The sequence below is a fragment of the Brienomyrus brachyistius genome, chromosome 19 (assembly GCF_023856365.1).
Source record: "Brienomyrus brachyistius isolate T26 chromosome 19, BBRACH_0.4, whole genome shotgun sequence".
NCBI lineage: Eukaryota > Metazoa > Chordata > Actinopteri > Osteoglossiformes > Mormyridae > Brienomyrus > Brienomyrus brachyistius.
Genome location: NC_064551.1, coordinates 18974280 through 18998282, shown reverse-complemented (window position 1 = coordinate 18998282; position 24003 = coordinate 18974280). Strand labels below are relative to the sequence as shown.

The window sequence follows — 24003 nt, the reverse complement described above, 5'->3', positions numbered from 1 at the left end:
CTGGGCTGGTGCCCCATCCTGGGCTGTTCCCTGCCTTCCGCCCGCAGTCTCTGGGATAGGCTCTGGACCCCTTCCATAACCCTCGCTGGCAGAATGCACTGCCCAGCTACAGCAGGTCAGCAGACTCCTTCACCACCTTCAAAAAGCAGTTTAAGAATGTCTTCAGGGAACATGACAACATTTGTCCCCTATGCTATCATTGTTTCCTACAACTGAGCCTCACGGACTTACTGTCTACTAAAAACTCTCCATTGAAGTGATTTATTGCACACTAGTGGATCTTACCAGATCCCTGGATGGAAATTAGGACGTTTCGGCAGCTCAGATTCTGAGACCAAAAGACAAACAGACATAGGAAAACAGGCAGACAAAATGTAAAGGTATAAATAAATAAATTCTACCAACCAAATTTTACAAATTAGACATCTGCAGCACCAATTTGCCTGGTTTCCTGGGAGCTTCTATGTCTGGTTCCTTAATGTGAGTCTGAAATCTCGCGCACAATTGTTACGTCCCGGTCAAGGGACGGGGGTGTAAGCAGTCATAAGGATCGGGAACAGGGAGGCAGAGGATAAGGAGGTGTGGGAATACATGCTCAAAAATGGATACACATGCACACCCGCACGCATACAGACGTAACAACAATGTTGTGCATAAATGCGCTAAATGAGACTAACAGTTGAGCCTGCTCATATTTTTAACAGCGAACCAAACCAATGAGTTTGTTACTTATGAATGTGAACATAAGCATTGCTCACTCTGGTGAGAGTGAATCATGCTCGTCACACCAGAAGTAGCAGTAATAAGCTAATACTTAATTTTCACACTGCGGTATGAAATACGAGGCATTACAATGTAATGCACCTTGAAAAATTATTACGTAGTGACCTTGATTTTCTCACATGTTTCTGGTCTTGGTCAGTGGTGATGCTCTGCGATGCCCGAGTCGTGACACTAATGATTTGTTTATATCAATAAAGTAGACTAACAGCTTTCTAATGGTAGGTGACATTAGCTGTATTTTAACTGCTGATAAAAAAAATCATTTTGAATTATGGGCAGCTCATAATAAAAACTTTATATTACGCAATGTGTGTGTGCGATTTTCATGTCTATATAGCAAAATGGAAAACATAGGTGTGAACTGGTTCATTTTAATCTGTGTGAACTTAAGCTGAGTAAGCTTATCAGGTAATAAAATATAAGCCCTAACCTAACACTTCTTTAGTTTGTAACGGATCCTCCTGAAGGCGATTCCACAGAATACTTGTGTAGGCACTTCCACATTTCAGCATGACTCTGTGCTCTCTTTTTGTTGCCCAGACAACAGGAACATGAAGTATGTTCACTGGAGTGACTGGTATCAACAAACAAAAAATTGTGTGTACGTCTCTCAGGGTAAGTCTTTGTACCACATTCTTTGTTGAGTACAACGGTGACTGTCCAGCCAATATTGCACACCTTTAAATGTCAGAAATGTTTAACTGGAGGACAAGATTCATGCATTACATACAGATATCAGGTGTACTAAGGACTAGAGTGACTTGGTCTCTTCTTTATAAATAATAATGACATCATCACCTAGCAATGTTAATGTTGGTGCGCTGAGCCTTGTTCCTACCTCCCTTTCTTCACACGCTTTTCTGTGCGCCGTTACAGACTGTGCACAGGTCGCCATGCAGACATACTACATTTGATATCAATGATCAATGATTGGATCAGTGATATTCCACCAGACCAGTAGAGGACAGACGCATAGGGCTTAGTGATACTGCAACAATAAGGTATAATAAGGTATTTTGAAATCTTGGCGATTTCAAATTCGCCCCAGCTCAACGAATTATATCAGCAAGAGTTCAATATGCCCCAAGAGGGCTACTAATACTCTGGGTAGGTACTTTTAGTTCAGTCAGAGCTACTGAGGTGGGCTTATGGCGATAAACTTTGCTGGGTGATGCAGAAATGCAGGAAAAAAAGAGAAGTAGTAAATCTGCAATTTGGCATTAAAGTTTTTGGAAACGCTTTACATTAACTGCAGCTTCATAATGCCTTTATACTGCATTCATAAAACATTCATAAGCAGCATGTAAGTATACCCTACATGTAAGCATAACATACATTTACAGCTTTAATATACACTAACAACAAACATTTTATGATATCATTAAAGATTACAATCAGAGAAAAATATAACATTTCTTATTAATGCATATTAAAGCTGTTAGGACACCCATATTTTTAGTACTAGCTAGCTGCTTCTGTTTCAAGAAATAAAATGAGTAAAATGTGAAGTGAAATGAAAAATCATCTAGATTTCATGTGAAACTTGGACATACAAAAAAAATGAAATCAAAAATCAAAACTATATAGATCTAAATAACATTGACACAAGGGCATAGACATGGTGTTGCAGTACATACACATGGTGTTGCAGTACAAACATATTTTATTTTAGTTTGTAGCCATCTGGGAGTCTTTATAATCCAGTAGCGAGGAATCAGATAAATGCCAGTATTTCCAGACTTCCTCAGCCAACTTTTCCTTGAATACGCCAGCCATATTTGTTTTCAGTCTGAAACGGTGTTTACATACAATCTTTGACCTAATCTCCTACCTGACTTTCTGCTACATTCCTTAACCCTAAAGGCTGGTTCATGCTTCTTTGTACAAGCACAACACTCGCGTATCCACATATAAGGGGTGTAGCGGTACACGAAAGTCACGGTTCGGTACATATCTAGGTTTTGAAATTACGGTTCGGTCCATTATCCGGTACAGTGGGGGTAAAGGGAACAAAACAAAAACTGCTTCATTTTTCCTTATTAAACAACTGAACGAATGACTGACTTTCTTAAATGAAAAGTCACCGTTAATACTGCTGCAACCTCTAATAAAAAAGCTACATTTATTAAAGAGTAAATCAAAGTAAATATTCTCTCAAGTAAATAAAAATATAATAAATACCCATTAAGATGCACATTTAGAAAATTATCTGTACCTGACCTGCACCACATATTCACATTAACAGCTTTCAGCTTCATATTTGAACGGTGCAAGACAAATATGCTTTGCATTTTTTGAGACGATAACAAAATAAATATCCACTAAGGTGCAGCATTAAGGAAAATAGCCGTGCAGCACCTGGCCGGCCTTCAGCCGCCCCTTTCCGAACGCTGCTCGGGGGAAACACACAAATGCGAAGGTTCCGCATTTGCTGCATTCGTCTGGTACACATGTGTACCAAACCGAAAAACCTGTTGCAAATATTTCTGGTATGATTATGTGCACCGTTACACTCCTGCTGACGTTGGCAAGTCAAGCCGCATACTTTGCACATATGCAGAATGTTGTATTTATATTTGTATTAATAATAATAATAATAATAATCTAAATTATTTTTCTGATATTTCCTGCACACAAACCACAGCAGTGAGGTTTCTGCACATTTCTCTGTTTTGCAAATTCATGTCCGCTAGTACGCGTGCCAAGAAGTATGAACCGGCCTTAACCCTAACGCTGAGCCTGACCAATGAACAATCCCAGCCTGTTTACATCACTGAACCGGCCTTAACCCTAACGCTGAGCCTGACCAATGAACAATCCCAGCCAACTGACTGTCCAAGCAGTTTAAATTTTTGAGTGGTATGCGCCCTCATTTGCGGCCCCCCCAACATAGTCCCATGTTTCATAGTGATGAAAAGTACGTCACCACAGACACACGTGGCGGCACGTCTGCAGGCAGCGTAAACCAGCCGAAAACCCCAAACTTGCGCTTACCTGTCTGTCTCATGAAGAGCAGGCAGTGAAGCTGCCCTTAAGTTCTTCACCTCGGAACCCGTTAGCAAAATTTTCAGATTTCTAACAGAAGTTGGAACCTTTATTTCTCTCTCTACATGATGCCTCTAGGAAAGATAATAATGTATAAATGTAAATTTCATTCATATGCTGATGATGCATAAATAATATTCTGAAAATGCATCAAATTCCTATACATCCATAATCACCTTGGTAATTGCTTCAAGGAAAATTCTCGGTCTCCAAATCCTGCTAAATATGGCTACTGGGGGCTATACCACTTGAAATGCTTTGTCACCAGCAATTAACTCTGAGGGCTTGCATGTCATTTTCAATGAATCAGCTTATAACTGTGGGCTAGTTTTCAAGACAGACCAGTTTGTTAAACTTCCTATTGACTCTATGTCTAAGAGATGCTCCTTAATGCTCAGGACAATGATAAACATGAGAATTTCCTAACCTGTTAAAACTTTAAAACTGTTAAGAATAATTAATGCATGCATTTATACAGAGCAGAACAAACAATTATAATTTTCCGCCATAATCAGCACCTCAAACAATCTTCCCAGCAGCAGTTCAAAGATTCAGCAGCATGAATTACAACCAGGAGGAAATACCACCCTATTACAGCTAGTCTCTCCACTCCTTCGGGTTACATACAGGATGAATCTGCTTACTTACAAAAGCACGGGTTGCTGCTTATCTAAATGAACCAATGAACAATGAACGTATACTGACATCACAGAATGTAGTGAAATTCTTATGCAAAGAATTCTTGCAATTCCTGGCACAAATAATAAAAAAAAGAATTATTTCGTTACATAATTCAGCTGCAGGGCTCCTAGTCTGTCGGCATAATTGAGGGATTCCCATTCAGTCTTGGTATTTATAACCAAAATGACCATAAAGTGCACTTCACAGACGGCTGCTGATGCCAACATACATGCCAGCGTTCTGACGCGTTTGTCGGTCCAGTATCAGCATCTCAATCCCTGATCTTGAGGCAGACGATAACTGAGTTCATGGCATGGATACAGCAGAGCTACTGGCCAGTAGTCCTGTAAGAATGAGACGACCCTGCAAATAAACCTTCATGCACGACTGCAGCACCCTGAGACTGAGATGGAACACAGCAAGAAACACTTAGTGTATATTCTCACAGTGAGAGGCACACATCAAACATGTGTCCTGAAATATTTTATTGTAGTTTATTGTATTACTCTCAAAACAAAATTCCTTTGTATACAAAACAGTACTGCAACTAAAGCTACAAAAACCAGTATTGCAATGGTTCTCATCCCAGCTGACCTTGGCACAATCTTTTCAGTTTGTTTTTTTCCTTCTACCTTATCTCCTAAAAATACTGTCCTTTACTCAGTCACATGATTTGTTGTTTTTGTCATTTGAAATTTCTGCATACACACGCGCGCACGTGCGCGCACACAATCACACACTTTTCCATCCTGTTTATTGTTAACATGCTTGGGAAGGTGAGGTGATCATTTGACCATAGACCCTCACAGGGTTTGTTTTCTCCTATATCAAACTACAGAGCTCTGCTTCTTCTTGTCAATCTTCTGGTTTGTATTCAGTAGTGTTACCATGAACTATGGCATGTCAGCTCATGACACGGTTTTATCATTCGCTGTTAGGTGCTTTGGGATATCCATGTTTTGAATCGTGATATATAAATGTAAATTTAACTGAATTACAGAGCTGAATGCCTGCAGTAAGAAGAATGGCCGGCATTTAGCGATAAGGCACCCATACACCAGGGGCCATGGAGAAAGCACACATCACTTCCATGTTTGTCAGTGTTTTCAAAGGAGTGGTGCTTGCAGGTCACGTCAGGTCAGGTTGAGAAGCATGCACTAGTACAGCACATTGCCACACCCACCACACGACAAAACACCTTGGGATCCCGGTTGGCAGCCCCCTTCCGCAAATGGCCGTCTATCTGCCAGGTGTTACGTGGGCGTCCCCTCGGCCTGGTCCAGCTGCTCAGGTCCTCGGCAATGAGGATCCTGCAAGCTGGATCCCCCTCAGGGAATCGCGCCACATGGCCGTAATGCCATAACTGACGCTCCCTCACAATGCAGGTCTCATTCGGGACTCCTCTCGCAACCGCTCAAAAGGCTCGGACCTTTGTCCTCTTACAACGACATCAGGAGCTCCACACACAACAGACAGACGCACACTGATGGCTGCGCCCAAGAGCTCATTAAAGGCCTGGATCTTGGTTTTTATCCAGGACACTCGCAACTTTTTTTTTTGCCTCCATCGACTCCACGACGATCACAACACCATTGGCAGAGTCAAGATCTTTACGCTTACAGTGGATTGTTAATTTGGGGTCTGCACAACCAAGCTGGAAATGCTTCAGTTCATTGTATATGGTGACCAGAGGAGAGGGCACTCACCAACAGAGAGTGTACCTTGTCACGCAGGTTAGAGAGCTGCGAGAGGCTGAGCGTGTTCAGAGTGAAGCGGTTACTGCTGTTGACACACATGCTGCTACCCTGTGTTCTAAAGGAGCAGGCCGTAGCGTACCGTGCATCCGCATGCAGGTATCAGGCACTTAACTAGCCGATTCCCTTCCGGCACCATTCTGCTTCCGCACCCTGCACTTATTCCGAGACTCAGCAGAACCCACACAATGCTGATTGAGTATGTATTACAAATTATGCACAAGATACTACAGGATGCAGATAAAGGGTATTTAACAGGGATGGCACAATAACATTTTTATGGCAAAATACCGATTTTAAAATTTTGAGTATCTGCCAGTACTGATCCAATATTTCTCCCTTTTATTAATTGATAAGCATTATATGAGATTTGTATCAGTACATTTCAATTAACATGGCAAACTGTTTGCATTTAGTGTTGTAGTGGCATCGCTAAGAAAAGGAGAATATAACGGTCATGCTGCTCAAACAAAAAGCCGCGCCGCTGCGCTACAGGAATGAATCGCGGACCGACGCCGTTTACACTCGTCTGCTTCTTTGATTCTTGTTTGTCTTCAGCAATAACTTTCACAAAAATTAACAGAAAAATTTCATAAGGTGAACATTGTGTGATCTTTTGCCTAATTAAATATAAAAAAGAAATCAATCATTAAAATATTACTGTATATCCCAACTAACCGAGTAAAATACACATAATTTTCCAGTACAAAATATACAGTGGAGTGCAGATAAAACATTTAAGTTATTCACGAAACCTTAGACAGAATTCAGGTCTGAACACATCAGTTTTGTATCAGCTTAACTGTTCAGACTTAGGGGAAGTCAGCACTAACCTTACATACATGGCACTCTGCAGTTCTGCTCTTTCCTTCCTTCATCATAAGGTACAGTAATGCCCCTTCACATTCGCAGATGACACTTAGACACCATTAAACTCAGCCCATAACAGTCTGCTGGCCTGAACGATAACATAAACACATCTTAATTATGCACCGTATGTACAAAGTGACTACTGTACGCATTGGGAGCACCATGTTTTGAATTAACAGCACTGAAGAGTTTAAAAATTACTGCAAGAAACGCGAGATTCTACTGTCACAGACAGCTAATACGTGAGCATGGCTGGCCGCCGAAACAGAGACGCATGACGTACCCAAGCCAAGCCAATATTAAAGGCGTAGAATGCACTTACACTAACAAATATCGCGTATTACTAATAGTTATATATTATATGATTTTATGTGATCCGAAACATTTTCAATATTGTTTCTGGCTTATGTTTCGTCTGTGAGTCACTGCGATATTTCTGCAAGCTTCAAAAATATCCCCATTTAAATGTTCACGGTCAATTTCCGAATAACTAAAACCACAAATGTCAAATGTGTGAATGTGAAGGGGCACTGCACTTCCGCACAGCCTGTACGACAGCTCTGAGGCGCAGGCACTGCTGAACAACTGGCCATCATCTGACCCTCACTTATTTTTACAGTATATCACTCTAAGGCCACAACACTTTTCACGATTTCACTAGCCCGTCTATCGGAAAATTGCACCGGTTTCTTACCGTCTTAACATTTAGGTGTCTTTGCTATCCCAGAGGCTCAAGTATTTCCAACTTGGCTCTGCAGACCCCAAACTTTCATTCATTCATTCATTCATTCTCCTCCGCTTATCTGGAGCTGGGCCACAGGGGCAGCAGTGTTAGCAGGGCTACATTATATTATAATATATTATATTATTCATCCATGCATTTTATGTAACTACTTATACTCAGGGTTGCAGGGGGTCTGGAGCCTATCCTGGGAGCTATGGGTGCAAGACAGGGATCAACCCAGAATAGCCATCCCCATTCTCACAGTCACACACCAGTCACTCACACATGCACACCTGCATGTCAGCATGTTACTGGACTGTGGGGGGGACACTGGAGTAAATCCCATGTTGACAGGGGGAGAACATGCAAACTCCACACACATGGAACTGGGACAGAGATTCAAACCCAGTGTGTGAGGTGACCGTGCTAACCACTGCACTATATATTATATTATATTATATTATATTATATTATATTATATTATATTATATGCCACTTTACAATAAGGCTACCCATATAAAGAGTTTATGAATGGTTTGTAATCTGGTTATTAGTTAGTTTGTAACACTTTGTAAATTATTAATAAACAATTTTAAACAAGTTTAAAAAAGTTATAACACAGTTTTATTTTTATCAGTGAGTTACTACCATTAAAAAGTGGCAAAAGGGAGCCCTATTGTAAAGTGGTACCTTATATTATAGCCCATAATACGTGTATGTGTGCCCAAAGTGGACCGGCACGCCCGAAACGGACCGGCACGCCCGAAACGGACCGGCACGCCCGAAGTGTTCCCCACTATGGGCCGAGCTTTAGCTTTCGCTTTAGCTGAACCTGACACAGGCAGCTGAGTCACCTAAGTGACCAGAATACAACCCAGCACTTCACTTACCTGGCAAAGTATCCTGTCTTTCTTTCTTTCTCCATCACACAGCATTGACAGGTCGGGCCTCTGGGTAGAGATTCTGTTCCCCTGAGCTCAATTTTGAGATTCTGCTAATCCAAACCTTTGGTAAAGGAAAGAACACCAGAATGCAAATGTTAATGCGGCAGCAGCAGCAGTAAGAGCCACCCTGACCTGCAGCATGTCTTGGCAGCCTTGTTCATGAGGTAAGACAGCCACAGGCTTTTGTCGGGGGGGGGGGGGGGGGGGGGTCTTAAAGGCCAATATGAGCGCTTTGCAGTCTCTTCTCTGGCAGGAAGCTGACCAGAGTAATATGGGAGGAGGAGCTGTATTAGTATGAGTACCTCAAAGTTCATTAGCACAGTGAATGAGTGATTAAAAATGCATGAATAAGCTTTTCGGCATCGGAAAAGCAGAGTGGACCTTAAGCTGCAGATCCTTTTAAGCAAAAATATGAAGACACACAAGCAGAAAGATTAAGAATCATCAAGAGTCAATAAGGGAACATGGGACACTATTCCTGTGATTAGGAGGTTTCCGACTCCCCAGGGTCTGCAGAATGATTTTACTGCTGGTCCCTTGAGCACCAGGGACTGTCAGACCATTTATTCTCTCCAAGTGTTACTTTGGGTTAAAGCGTGAATGAATGAAAGAATGAATGAATGTAGCATTGAAACCAATAGTGAGTTTGTCAAGTACTGAATCTGGTTAGAGATGGGAAAACTTCATAATTATCACTATTTGTGCATAAATATGACCTAAAACATGATCAGATCTTCATACAAGTCTGAAAACTATATAAAGCCTAAGAAATGAATCCAGGGAAGAAAGGATGATTCTGGAATTTCCTATTACTGATTACTATTCAAACAATGTTTCCTTTGAGCTGCCTTCAAAGCCAATGCAGAGTGAAACTGGTGATCCCTGAAAAGAACAGTAAGGCCTCATTTCCAGCACATTGTCTCCCGCCTGTATTCCTGAGATTTTCGAGGCAAAGTTTGTCTGTAAACTGAAGCACGAGTTTTCACTGGACCCGTTGAATTAAGAACAAGCTGGGGGCAGCTGCCTGACATTGATTAGTTTGTCAATACAGGAAAAGGCGGAGTTAACAGGCCCCAAGTGGAATTATTTTAAAACCCCAGAGGGTAACATTTTGTACAGTGTTTAAATGGAACAAAAACTGAAATGAAAAATCACATTCACAGAAACAGCTTTATGGTCAGCTCCAAAATAATAGATTTCAGTATCAAAAATAAGTGCATCTTTAATTACAAGATCAAGACTGTGTCCCTTAAGAGACGGGACAGTTACATTCTGTATCGGATTAGAATAATTAAAAACTTCCACAGCCAAAGCTATTCCTAGGATCACACGTGAATGTCGAAATCTCCCGTAATAAGAAATTAATGAGACCTAGACTCAGTCAGACAATGAGAATGTATGCATTGTTTTCGAAGCAGATAAATGTGAAAACGGTAAACGATGCAAGAACGTGAGTGACAGGAGGAAAAAGCACAGATCTACTAGAGCATGAACACCTACATACATCGTTTTACCATTGTTGTTTTTTTCTCTACAAAGTTAATTTCTTACTACCTTGTACGTCGCGATGGAATTGAAATTAATTTGCAGTATTCTGATTCTGCACATACAGTACATGTTCCGTGCAGGTTACACCCACGCCTTTCCCTATAGCCCTGCCATCATTAGCGGACTGTGAAAGGAGGAGGGGACCGCCACCTTTCACCTCTGTGTCCACGTCTATGAAGTTTCACACAAAAACAAGGATCATCACTGATATGCGTCCCTTCCGACCGGCCTGGGCGGCGGACCCTGCGCCTTCAGACGGGGTCCAAACGGGCAGCAGCTGGCTGGCAGCTTTACGACCCACCTAGGCGGCTGCTTTTCATCCTCCGTCTCCGGACCCCTGGTGATCGCGCAGCACTCCCTGCTGCCTGCCTGGACGCTCGCCTTTTTCCGAGTTTCAGAGTGCATGCCCAGTTCACATCGCGGTCCAGCGCTGAGCACGAATCCAAAATGGGGCGACAACCGAGCAAAGGGCGGCGGGTCCGAGGTCCGCGAGCTCGGCGTCAGCGAGCCTGTTAGCCGCGCGTTAGCCGCTATAGCTAGCAGGCGGGACTGCAGTAATAATAATAATAATAATAATAACAATAACAACAACAACAAATAATATAACAGCGTGGCAACTATACAGCTCTAGTAGACGTTAGACTACATATACGACACAGACCATGCGGACAGCAGGAACATCTGCGCCGCCTCTGCCGCGCTGTATCCTGAAGCTGTTTATTCTTTATCTGCTTTTTTTGCCTCTATCTTCCTTTCATTCTCTATCTCCAGCTCAATACCGACTGTCGCTCTCACTCCGCCCCTTTCGGCGTGACGTAGGAAGGCGGCCGGTCTGTCTGCAGCGCAGAGGCCGGCATGAGCAAACGAAGGAAATGCACTTTTAATGTAAGCAAATCGCATGCCTTGTGGAAATACCCTCTGGTCAAACGGTTGCAGTAGTGGTTATGAAAAATGGGCCTTAACTGCGCTCATCTGTGAAAATATATCTCTATAATATATGATATTATACTTGACACATTGTTTACACATTCCACACGCTATATCTATACACTGTCGCCTTATTTATTATTATTATTATTATTATTATTATTATTATTATTATTATAATCGCGGACGTGTGTTTGTCGTTTATTTGTTGTATATTTATTGTTTCTTTACCGATGTTGCTAGTGAAAATTTCTAATGATACATGCTGTATTTTGCAAAAGTATTGCTGTCGCCTTCCCTGGTGGTCTAGTGGTTAGGATTCGGCGCTCTCACCGCCGCGGCCCGGGTTCGATTCCCGGTCAGGGAATGTTCGTTTTCTTGGTTAATGGTATTTTCAACACCTATTTCCAACTTTTTATTCATTAGATAGGTTTTTTTCTTTTAATGTGACTTTTATATTGATTCGTTTGTCCAATATATATGTTATGGGTTAAGGATTTCATTTTCATGAGTAGAAATGTTTTTGGCTCACTCTAAATTAAAGAAACTGGTAGTTCCACATGTGATCCATTTCTATTTTATACGATGTTGTAGTTGTCAGCTGAGACTGGGGTTTAAATTCTATTAGTCAAAGTTTGTTGAGACCCATTTTAGCAGAGGCCCCTGGGTGCATTAAACCGGTGCATTAAAGTCAAAGAAATTTTGCAAAAGCCAGTATCTGTATGATGATTTATTATTATTTTAAAATCCATTGTCCAAAATTCCTACTGTTCAACAGCATCTGTCCTTATTTGGTGTTACCATAATCAGAAATATCATAATGTTTATGGTACAAGACAATGCATAAATGTTTTATATGGTGTTTTGCTTTGTCTACCATTTTGCTGCAACCTTTTACCATAAAAAGTGTCTCTTCCTGTTTTCATGGTTTCGATCGAGTTCAGCAAGTTAACTTTTGTGGTGCCATAAATTCTCTGTTTCCAAGTACTATCATTGTTACACTTTGCCATCTCTTAAACGTAGCCTTCTGATCATTAGCTGTGATTCGTTTTTGTGATTCGTACTGGCCATCGAGGGGTCCACTGCCTGTAAAGACACCTTGCAAGTATTAAACACGTCACTCTCTGACTTTTTCATTGTAGTTCTGAAGTGTGACATAATGTAATATATAAATCTGTTTGTGTGTGTTCGTGTCACACACATATGCACATTGCATTGGAGAACTTGGCATGCAGCAAAGAATGCGAAGTCACCAGTCTTTGAAATAGTCACAGGGAAATCTGCGATGGCTTGACAGATGATGCAATGACATCCAGTAAGTTAAGCGCACACAAAAAGCAAGGCTAGCAAAATGTATGTTGGAAAACACCGCAGTTAAACAGAGGAGTGAAACAGAGAGATAAGATTGTTACATTTTGCATTTCTTTTTAAATGTATGTCTTAAATTTGTACTTCAGTTAATTTTTTAAACAGTAAAATTAAATTTGTAATGCTGGGCAAATCTCTTGATGACTATATTCGTGTGCTTCAGCTCATGCATTCTTCATAAACATTCTTCATAAACATTCTTCATAAACATTTTTCATAAACATTCTTCATAAACATTCTTCACTCTTGCCCTGTCCTGTGTTTTGTACATTTTTAACTATTATGAATATTCCCTGCATCACTTGTGGTCTGTACGTAGCACCGTGGTCCTGGGGGAGTGTTATTTCATGCCACTGTATAGCTGTATATGGATAATATTTATGTATAAAAATTGTATCAGTTTGCGTTATTTGTAGGTAATTTTTTCATTCAGCACTGCATTCTGAGTGATGGCTACCTGGGCTCAGGCCTTGTTCCCTTCCCTTGTCTGTGCTCTGTAATTCTGGCCCGTTTGCTGTCTTATCTTGACATTAATAGTTTCTTTCCCATGTATCTCTCCCATTGTGTCTCAGGCCGTGTGAAGCCCTTAATGTAAGTGACATTTTGGAGGGTTTATATATAGACAGCAGACAGCAGAGCACCGTTTTTTTTCACCTAAGAAGAAGAAAATTAGTGGCTAGTCCAGGTGGCTAAACTGCCTGTGGTTGTGAGCGAGCACTTTATTTTTCAGAAAGGAGAAGGATGAGGTAGATAATAGGAACAGAAAGTTTGTGCAAAGTAAACACAGAGTTACAGAGAAAACAAGAAGTGGATTCTGGAATGGTGAGAGGAGCTTGTGTTGTATCCCAAAACTGATGTGAAAGTGTTTCAGGGGAGAAGGAGCGTTGTGTTCCTCTAAAAGAGAGTGTGGAGAGAGTGGAAGGCTTGGGCTACTTCTGTGGCCTCTATTCAGGCCATTTGATCCTAACCCTTGAGCAAGGCGCTTAAACCTTAACTGGACTCTCTGACCCTGCCTGCCCAAAAATGTATGTTTCTTTCACTACAAGGATCTACTAAATAAATATACATATACAAATTACAGGAACTGACCACACACATTCATTTCCCTAAAAAATCGTTCTTCCACGTCCTCGGAAATAAGGTGTGAATTCTACTTTTCTCCTCGACTACAGCCAATGAGAAGCAGTGAGGCATGTAAGGGCTCGCGGTAAGCGCGTACATGATCGCTGGAAACTAAACCTCGGACTGAACGCAGATACGCCAGAACGAGTTTGTTAGGGTTTGGATTATTTTGCTGACTATGTGATGAGCTGTTAGGTTTGCGTTTTTAACTAACATGAGTAGCTAAGGTACAATGCCGAGAGACTTCCGAGAGGCTGTATTTCAATAACAAATATAATTTTTCTCCCATGAATTATTGGTGGTATTTAGCTTACTTCTTAGCACTAGGTAGCCGAAGTAATAGGCTATTTTTGGCACAAGTATTTAAGAATTTTTTTATGCAAACAGTAAGTGCAACTGAAGGAGTTGGTGAACGAATCAAAACGAATCTTTTAGGTGAAACGAACTTTGTCCCAATAGACAGCAATTTCGCCTATCATTACTTCTCTGGTGTTTGCCTGCCTTGTGCCCTAAGAAGACAGCAGAGGGCAGTGTTGCCTCAAAAACTGATTTCCTGTTTTGCCTTCGTCTCCACAGCTCATGAAGAACATCAAAATGTAATGCCTGCCAGCCTGCCTAGTCAGTGTATGGATCCATGCCGCATAGGCACTGATCCTGCCGGAATAATAATGGTACAAAATCTTACAGGTCCATTGCATGCCAGCATTAGCACACCCATCAGTAATTGTTAAAACAATCACCATTTTATAGGTTTCTTAGAGTCCTAATCGCTTGTGGAAGAAGCTGTCCCTGAATTAGCAGATGAAGATGTTCTCTTGAAACCATACAGTCAAGTCTTTTGGCTGATTGTGTGGATGAACTTTTTGTCAGGCCTGGACTGGACTGTGGATTGTTATTAGCAAGGCAAGTATATCAATGTCAACAAGATACAAAGTAATCTCGCTTTAAATTCACAGTTTACAGTTGTATTAGTTAACCAGCAACACTACGTTGTTAAAACTAGCGACCATCCTTAATAGAAATGTTAACTAGTACAAACATAAATGGGCCTGCCGGCTAAATGGATGACTTCATAAAAGATTTTGTCATGATCACTTAGATGTCAAGTCTTGTCGGTAGACAGAAGAGCAGGGGTGTATTCCATCTATAGTGAAAAGTCACAGTCGTCAAAAGTGGACATATGCAGTTTTCATCAGAGAGACGTGATTCATACTTAGCAGCTATCCCGACATTGACTAAATGGCCCTGAATAATAAACCGTATAACAGTAATTTTACTGAGCCAGGGAAGGCTGATCAAGATATGAGTATTTCGAATTTAGGAGCTCGGCATTGCAGTATGATTTTTGACTGACCTATCAGTGGCTTCGCACCAGATTCTGCCCGACTCCATTTGCTGCGTGAAGCGACAGCTTTCTGCAATCCAGCCACACACCACCAGGGGGTGATCAGGGGTAACCATGGGTTCCTGACTGTCTGCTTTATAGGGTCCCTACAGGACCTGGTAACACTGGACCATGGCCTTTAATATATAGTGTGCACCATCCATAGGGCTTTTATAAAGTATGATTTTCTTCAACTTTGTTCAGTTGTTGTGACAATAGTAATTTCCATAATACCTTGGTGATTTAAAAACATTAAATCAAGTCTGGTTGTTTTGTCCAACAAAAATGATAATGGTGAATTAAATTGCATATCTGGAGGTCCTCACATTCCACTGGTATGTGTGGTATACATGGGAATTTAATGGCATGATTAACAGACAGGTTGTCTTTGCACTTTGATAGGAACCTTAGTAATATGTCTTGTGTCTTTGGTCAGTGGAGATTCTAAAGGTGATCAGCAGCCAGAGGGACATGTGACTAAGTGTCTTTCACTGTCCACAGGAGGAATGCCAAACCCATTTGTGTCATCATTTCATTGCAACCGCAACTGGAATGTTAAACACAATTTTAATTTGAACTGCAAAGACACTTTGATTAACTTGTGGCTCACTGGCCCACTTGAGGTCCCGTCAGATGTATTTGCAGGGAGAAAATAACCATTTGATTAATTAGAGCTGGAAGACAGCAGCTGAGCGTTGCTCTTGGGTTTCTAGAAGGTTCTTAAGATAGAGGCAAAACACGAGAGGCATAAACTGACATCAAACAGTGAGATATAATCAAGGGAAATGTTCTGAGACATTGCAAGCCACAGTTAAGAAGGTTTAAATGTTTTTTTTTATCCAAAACATTGTTATTTTCTATCATTTTGAAACTTACTCCTTTTGCAACTTTTGATTTCTTCATGGTAGCTCAGTAGATTGCTCCCTGACCTTGGGTCCTGCATTCCCTGCTTTAAATGACTGGCAGAATAATGCAGCGCAATTAGTGTACAGTATTAAGATATTATAGGTACTGCCAGGTGAGTGTGATTAACTGTTAGTTTAGGAAATCAATATTCTTTTGTGTAAGTACAGGTACATTGCAAGGCTTCTATGTGCGTATTCCATCTGGCTCTTCTTTGAGACATACTGTATTTACATACAGACGAGAGTCAAACCAGTCAGCCATTTATATGATGCCCCAAGAGCATTCTGATGTCCAGTTTGGTGTCCAGTTTTCCTGATGTTCCTAGAACATTATCCCATTATTACAACTACTACTACAACAAGTAATAAGAGATTAACAGATGGAGTGCATGCTAAGGCTGTGAGTAACACTGTTGCTTTACATCTGCATGCAGGTCATGGATTCAAGGTGGATGGCACATTTGCATACATACATGTAGCACTTTTGTAATATAATATTTTATTATAACAACATTTTTTAACATGCTTTGTGTTAAGTGTTCAAGTAATAGTGTTATTGTGCTGACGTTGACAGAACCTTTGTTGTAATGTAAAATGTGTAAATTTATGTTACAGTAAGAATGTTTTCTGTCACCTGCCAGAGAACTTTCATGTACAGCTGGCTGAGGTCCAGGGAACGTTCCCTGTCAGTCGGGTACAAATCTGTCTTCGAAATTCATGTAAATATTTTGAGAACAGACATGCTAAGTCTTCAAAATCATCTATGTGTATTTTTTTTACTAGAAATTATGTCCTTTACAAATATCACAGTTAATATAACTATGCAAGCCATCACACTCTAAAATGGACGATTTTTTTTATTCTACCAGTACTTCCATTCAGCTTCCATTCAATCTAACACTCCCAGAACTTTTTCTCCAGTCACCAGAAAGATTTTTTTATTTTCTCTTTGATGTTTTCTGTCCATGTTCACTGCTACTGTAAATTATATAATATTGTACAATAATTACTATTATTTCCATATTTGATGCTTTACAATCATATTATTTTTGAAGTGGATTCATTTGGATGACAACGGAATTAATCGAAACTGAAAAACATAGAGAAAACCTGAAACATTACACTTGACCCATCATTGTGATTTTCCTTCTTTGCCTGGTTGATGCATTACCATGGCAACATACTAGCAGGCTGAGTAATATCAGCCTGTCCATGCACAAACTATAGCAAACAAATCTGTTTTCCAGAATGGCCTGGGGTTTTAAGTTGCACACAGTATACAGTCCTCTGTGATTTACGTGGTAGTGAACACAATCCTTCGGTCTCCTAAGCTGTTTCTGTATATCAAAGGTAGTTTGTGGTGGATTGTTTAAGAGCATGTACTCACGACTTAATTTTTCAAGTCCCAGAATTGGTCCTGCTTTGGAATTCTTATCACCTGACCTACTTCTGTACGATTATCCAGCATCATAAATCAGCCAAGGGAATCGGTCACATAGTAACTGGTGCAGCTAAAATGCAAAATCAATGACAGCTGATTGTTCTTAGATTAAAATAGCTAAGAAGCAAGAAATTAATAGCTGTGGGGAGCAATCTACATCACCAAGTCAGTGTTTGTGCATTAAACATTGGCCTGGCTCCTGATATTTGTATGCAATCTACATTAATTGTGTAAAAATTAAACTGGATTGTGTGAATTTACAAAAACCTTCATTTAAGCGCAATCATCCTTTACTTTATGATTAAAATCTGTGCCACAGGTATGGTACACATAATTGATGTATGAACCATTTATATTTTGTTGATTGGTGGTTACCTGTATATCTGTAGATTGGTTTAATATGCACGTGAATTGTTTAGACTTCTAAACATGAGATGACCGTGTAATTTTCAATCTTTTACTAAGAAAGCGAGTCGTTTTAATGATGTGTAATTATTTTGTGTGAATACTCTCTCCACATTGGCTCTTTGCAAAGCTGCAAATGTGACTGGCATGACTTAACAGTGTGGCCGTCACTGGAGGTCTTTAAAGTCATCTGTATTCAAGGTACAGAGCCCGGAAATCTGTGGATCAAGCTATCACATCTATAATACAGCTGAGAAGCGTGGCTTCTTGCTAGGAAGAGCAATTTGTAAGAAGGCAATAAATATGGAAAGCAGGCATAAGGAACCCCCCCCCCCCGAGGTCTCCTTTGCCCAGCGCCGTGAGGCAGATTGCTCGCTGATGTCCGAGATCCCCAGTGACTTCTGAAACTAAGTACTGTAGCATCAATTTAAGTGCTAATTACCTGGGTAATGAGAAGAGGGACCCTCGTTTTCACAAATAAACATCAGTATGCAGGAGTTGTCTGCTTCCCTTCAGCGGTACACAGGCACTAATTAAATAACAGCATACATAGTGTGTTCTCATCTCAAATGCTCAGTGGAGATTCAACCTCACATCTGAGCAGTGCTGAGCTGTTTTCACGGCTGGCTCCTGTGCATCAGTCACATCCCAACCTCCTAATATTTCTTTCCTTCCCACTGCTATTATTTCATCACTTCAGTTACAATTTGTGTTATTGAGGATGATGGGGGTCCAGAGTCCAGCCCTAATGTAAAACACCAGATACAGATAATCAGGCCCTTCCATAGCATCTCAGTAGCTATGATGAAGCTAAGCTGGCTCTAGTAGTGAGATGCTACAGAAGGACCTGATTATCTGTATCTGATTATCGGTCTGCAGCTAAGCTCTGCAGGGCAACGGACCAGCAGCAGGGTTGGGCACCAGCCCATTGTAGTAGCGTTCTGTGTCTTATTCAAGACCTATTACATTTAATGTTGCTAGTTCAGTTATACTTTAATTCTGAACCATCCAAAGTGTTTTATATCAAAATTTGTGGTGTGTTTCATGTCTCGCCTCCCTGCCCCTCTTGTTCTCTCCCTAGTCTGGCTCTAAAGGGGTCACACCTGTTGCTTGTTTGGTCTTACCTCTTGTTATCGCCCTCTTGTGGATCACCCCAGGTGCCACTCTAATGTGCCTTTTATAAAATGTCTTTCAGTCCTGCACTCCCCATCCTGGTCATTGATGTCGCCCTAGTGTATGTTCCAGTGCTTTGCCTTTTGTTTGACCCCATGTTGTCTGCCTTTTGTTTGACTCCATGTGGTCTGCATTTTGTTTGACCCCATGTGGTCTGCATTTTGTTTGACCCCATGTGGTCTGCATTTTGTTTGCCCTGTTCCCATATCCTCAATAAAACGGTTAATGTTCCGCCCTCATGCCTGCCCCAGTCTCCTTCGTGTCAAAACGTGACAGTGTGTGTCATGTATTTATTATATTGTGGGGGCCAAATATCCACGAAATGTGATAAAAGAAAATCTGTTATTTTGACATCGTGAGGACACCTTTTCAGTCCCCACAAGGGGAAACCTAATTTTACAAAAATCTGTGACTGCAATCAAAAAACTAAAAATGTCAAAAAAGTCTTGTATTTTGTTTGGTTACTTGTGGTTAAGGTAAGCGCTGGATTTAATGTTGTCATTGTTAGGATTATGGTTTTCCCATAGAAAAGAATGGACCGTCCCCACAAAAGTATGAACGCAAACGCGTGCGCACGCGCACGTGTGTTACTAATAAAGTAAATACGTCACTGAAGAGCGTTTTTGCCGAAGAGATCGCAGGTTTACGAAGCAGAAACCGGATGAAAACGAAGCGATGCAGTGCTGAGGTCTTCGCGTCTTTTGGACAGGCGGCTGAAATAAACTGCTCATCTAAGTCGGTAAATGCTAAAGCAGAAAGCATCAGCTTTGAATGAGGCATATTAATGTCGGGTCATTTTGAAATATTATAGCGTCATATTGTTTTTAACATTAATATCATCTGGCATGTCTAGTGTAAATTTAATCGATGTGGATGAAATGTGACTTAAATAGTTATTTATCGTTACGTATTCAGAAAGGTACTTGGGACACGTCTTTTGGTGTATGGAAATTTGCTATATGCTATATTATGTAGAGAATAGATTTATCGTTTGCAGATTTCAGGTAGCAGATTGTCCAAACGTCTCAGGATTTATATTAGAAATACGTAGAAGCATTTAGATTTCATTACATTGATTTGCAATCTGCTTGAAATCCCACAGGAGTTTTAGAGGAGTCGTCAGTGAGGATGATGCCTGTGTTATTCGGCAACTTGCAGTATCATTTTAATGGATAAATATGGGGAAATAATAGTGATTGCAAGTAACGAAAAAAATATTGCTTAAGAATATTAGGGACTGAAAGAGTAATATAGGGTGACGTAAGCTGTGGAAGTAGACGATAAAAAAGAGGACTTTTGGGACGACGCAACTGCATACTTAGCGGAGGCGTTGCTTAGTCTTCACTCTACACCGATCTTTTCCCAGCCTCATCTATTCCAGTGTTTTAGTCCAGAAAAGCCCTGGGACTGAGATGCCCAAATTCCAGAATTCCAGCAAATCCGGCTCTGGTCCACATTACGTGTGGGAATATGAATATTACGACGATGACGAGCCAGTGTCATTCGACAACCTCACAGCGCACAGATGTATGTCCTGTGGTAACTATTCATTTTTATATGTACATATTATTGTTGTTACGGGTCTTGTCTGAGTCTTTGTCCATAACGCACACATCTCTGTGTACCATCCTTTTTGCATTGATGTCGAATAGAGATTATTTAAGGATCTTTGTGGGTAAAAGTGTACGTGATTTATGTCATTCTTTTGCAGATGAATAGAACCCTTTAAACTTGGAGCCACATGTAATTGCAGAATTATGGACTAGCTGCGCAGCTATTTTAGATCAACTTACCATGAAGTTACTTAAGTTTCATCAATGTTTTATCTTTAGTTTGTGTGTTTCAGTGCCACACTGAATAAGAACACACTAAAATAAGTTTAGAGGTTTTCTGTAACCATCCTGTTACACTTGCCACCAGTCACACTCCATGCAGCTATGCAGAACCAGACCACACCCACCTGCACTACCCCCAGCCCGATAGCTGCACAGTGAGGCCACACCCACTCAGACCACACCCAATCACACCACGCCCACTCAGATCACACCACGCCCACTCAGACCACACCCAGCTGAAGCACATAAATGCGGAATAACATTTGTATTTCCGCAATTTTTAGTCGGAGAGAAAAGTACTATGTGAACTACAACAAGATTTGGTGTTAGCAAGAAAAGACTACTACCATGCAAAAGCAATTATCCAAGGTAACAATAGCGATGTCCAGGACTTCAACAAATTGTTCTTTTGAACCAGTTCTTTTCAGTGAATCAGTCAAACTAGTTTTCAGATTTAAAAGAATCTGACAAGTTCAGGACATTCACTTGAGCTGGTTACTAGGGAGTTTTTGTGAGACTCATAAGATCCATGGGAGATGTCTATGATATTATTTATTAATGCGTGATTATTTCTTACTTTAAATGCATATAATGCATCATAAAATGCATCATTGGCCGCTGGTATTACTTTTTAAAAATTATTTAATTCATTTTCTTTGGCATAAGTTACAAAGTTTTCAAGTCACATTTGTTATGGACTGATGCATGGTGCAGGCAGGAAAAGGTGATGATCCACTTGCAGCTCAGAGACAAACAAGGGTTTATTGATTTAAACAAAGACTGCTGGGGAAAAAACTTAAAATGCATGGTGGCCTTTAGCCCCCAGTGCCGTGGGTGCTTGCATTCACCTACATGTGTCATGGAGTCAGACCTTGAGTTGCAGTGGCCTAGCACATCTTTCCCTTGAAGCAGAGCTTGGGGGCTGTTACACAGGCATCTTTCTGCCTCTGGTATTTACTCCCTGTGGTCCTGCACAGTGGTTGGGAGCCATTCGCGGATCTGTCTGACACACAATCCCACTCCTCTGGAGCTCCAGCTAATAAAAGGGTAAGACCATTCATATCTGAGGCATTTTTGGGTAGCATTAGCCAGTCACAGTCCTTCATGTTTTTGTCCTGTTGAGTTTGAACATGTCTGTGTCGTCATCTGGATGCAGACAGGATGCACCTAGACTAACGTTGCCAATGCTTTTGTTGCAGATTCAGTTGTGATCGGCTTCTGGGTGGGCTTGGCCCTTTTTGTCATCTTCATGTTCTTTGTCCTGACTCTCCTCACCAAGACGGGGCCACCACACCAAGAGTAAGACTCCATCATTATTCAAGCTATGATCATAGCTGACTTTAAAACCAAATTGAGTAATATGGGTTCTATAATCAGCAAAGGTATATACATTACTAAAGTAGGATAGATCAGTTTCATTTTTATTTTATAATGTTCAGCGATTTGTATCAGACAAACAGCTGCTCAGTAAGTTGTGACTGAACAGCACTCACCATTGACAGGTTCCTGTTGCAATTCTGCACCATCAAGGGCCTCTGGCAGCCCTGGTTAATAAAATTTTAAACCCCCACACCCCAGTCTATGACACACACACACACACACACACACACACACACTCACACAGGACCCTGGTACTTCAAACCATGCCAATGTGTCCCTGGGCACCATGTTCAGAATTTTGTTTTTGAGTTGCCTCTCACACATCAAAGACACACATCAAACTGGGACAGCACATGCATGATATATACACACATACACACACACACATACACACACACACACAGACAGACCAGGACTTTAACAGAGAGGAATATATGTATGTAATGGATCTTTCTACTTTCCTCTTTGAACTGCTAATCATATCTGCATAGATTGTTTGCTCCACTGTAGTCACTTTATGAAGGATGGGACAGACTTTTGACAAAGGATGGGGTTTCAGCTGTGAAAATATTTACTAGAAATGTAGGAATTAGAAATGTACTTTTAGCATATTGTTGGAAAAGACTTTGGAGTGATTTCTGTTCGTTTTTTCCATCCATCCATCCATCCATTTTCTGGAACCGCTTAATCCCAACTGGGGTCGCGGGGGGACCGGAGCCAGACACGGTATATCAATCATGAGCCCTAATATATGGAACAAGGATAATCATGTGGAAGTTGTTTATTTCATAGTCACCAAGCGCCATCCAGTGGAGGTTAGACAAATTACTTTGCAAGAATATCTCCTCTTACATTATATTTATTTAGGACACACTTTAATGAAAAGTAACTTAGAATTGAAAAAGTAATATCAGCCACTCCTAGGAACAATTGGGATTAATCACCTAACTGCTTTCTACTACATGCAGTAGCTTGAAAATTGCTTCTTTGCTTTGCCTTTATTCATTGTCATTGATCTTTTCTCCTCGTTTCACGGCCCCCCTCAGTTCTTTGCTTGTTTGTACCACAGGAACCAGGATACATTTGATAGGCATTGCCGTCCATCCAGCTGCATGGTGGACTTTAGGCATCCACAGGCCCCAGACAACAAGGCCTGCTCCCAGCCTCTGCTGGACGAATCTCATTCGCTCATCCACTGTTTCATTCATGAGGAGGAGGCAGGCAGGACGGCTGAGGGCCATGGCCAGTGGAGAGACGCGAAACAGTGTGTCTGCAGTGGCTCACAGCAGGCCCAGGCGAAGTGCAAGGTCGAGCGGGACACAAGCTTCCTGACACACTGCAACATCCCCAACTTTGTGAACTCGGAGTACAGCTCAGCTCTGGGGGACGATGACTTACTGCTGTGTGATCAACCAGTTCTCCTGGACAGCAACTCCCCGTCGTCCAACAACTATCACCATACCATGTAAATAACATATGGCTGTATGTGGGGATGTGGTAAAATCCTGATATTGATACATACCTATGAGGAGGGGGAGCGTCATATGACCATGGGGGTCAAGGGTACCTTCTAAACTTCTGTTCTGTTTTACTTGGGGGCACCTGGCTCAGACCCAGCCCCATTGTTTTGTCTGGACTGTTGTACTATGCAGATCCATCTGCTCTACTGCTGTTTTCCTGAAAACAATTTTCAATAAATCTTTCAGTCATTGTG

General features: G+C 41.1%; 2 protein-coding genes and 1 non-coding gene across 9 annotated transcripts in view; 2 read left to right on the top strand and 1 right to left on the bottom strand.

The window, feature by feature from the left end:
* Window positions 1–11149, bottom strand: part of LOC125714704 (nuclear receptor coactivator 7) — a 22666-nt gene extending 11517 nt beyond the window's left edge. For all 5 annotated transcript variants that reach the window (XM_048985575.1, XM_048985579.1, XM_048985578.1 and 2 more), the window contains exons 1-2: window positions 10651–11149; window positions 8748–8862 (exon numbers count right to left, since the gene is read on the bottom strand). In XM_048985575.1, the coding sequence (XP_048841532.1) occupies window positions 8748–8782 (35 nt within the window). In that variant the 5' untranslated portion in view covers window positions 8783–8862; window positions 10651–11149. The remainder of the gene's footprint in view (window positions 1–8747; window positions 8863–10650) is intronic.
* LOC125714705 (melanocortin-2 receptor accessory protein 2A-like) lies at window positions 11090–24003 on the top strand. Of its 3 annotated transcripts, none has more exons than XM_048985585.1 (4): window positions 11090–11234; window positions 20441–20613; window positions 22109–22208; window positions 23359–24003. In XM_048985585.1, exons 2-4 carry the CDS (start codon window positions 20487–20489, stop codon window positions 23756–23758), a joined length of 627 nt encoding a protein of 208 aa, XP_048841542.1. In that variant the 5' UTR covers window positions 11090–11234; window positions 20441–20486; the 3' UTR covers window positions 23759–24003. The 3 variants fall into 3 exon arrangements, with proteins under 3 accessions (XP_048841542.1, XP_048841541.1, XP_048841543.1); XM_048985584.1 differs by lacking the exon at window positions 11090–11234 and adding an exon at window positions 18767–19813; XM_048985586.1 differs by lacking the exon at window positions 11090–11234 and adding an exon at window positions 18770–19813 and having other exon boundaries at window positions 20441–20601.
* trnae-cuc (transfer RNA glutamic acid (anticodon CUC)) lies at window positions 11572–11643 on the top strand. Its single transcript has one exon. It is a non-coding gene; the product is annotated as a tRNA-Glu (tRNA).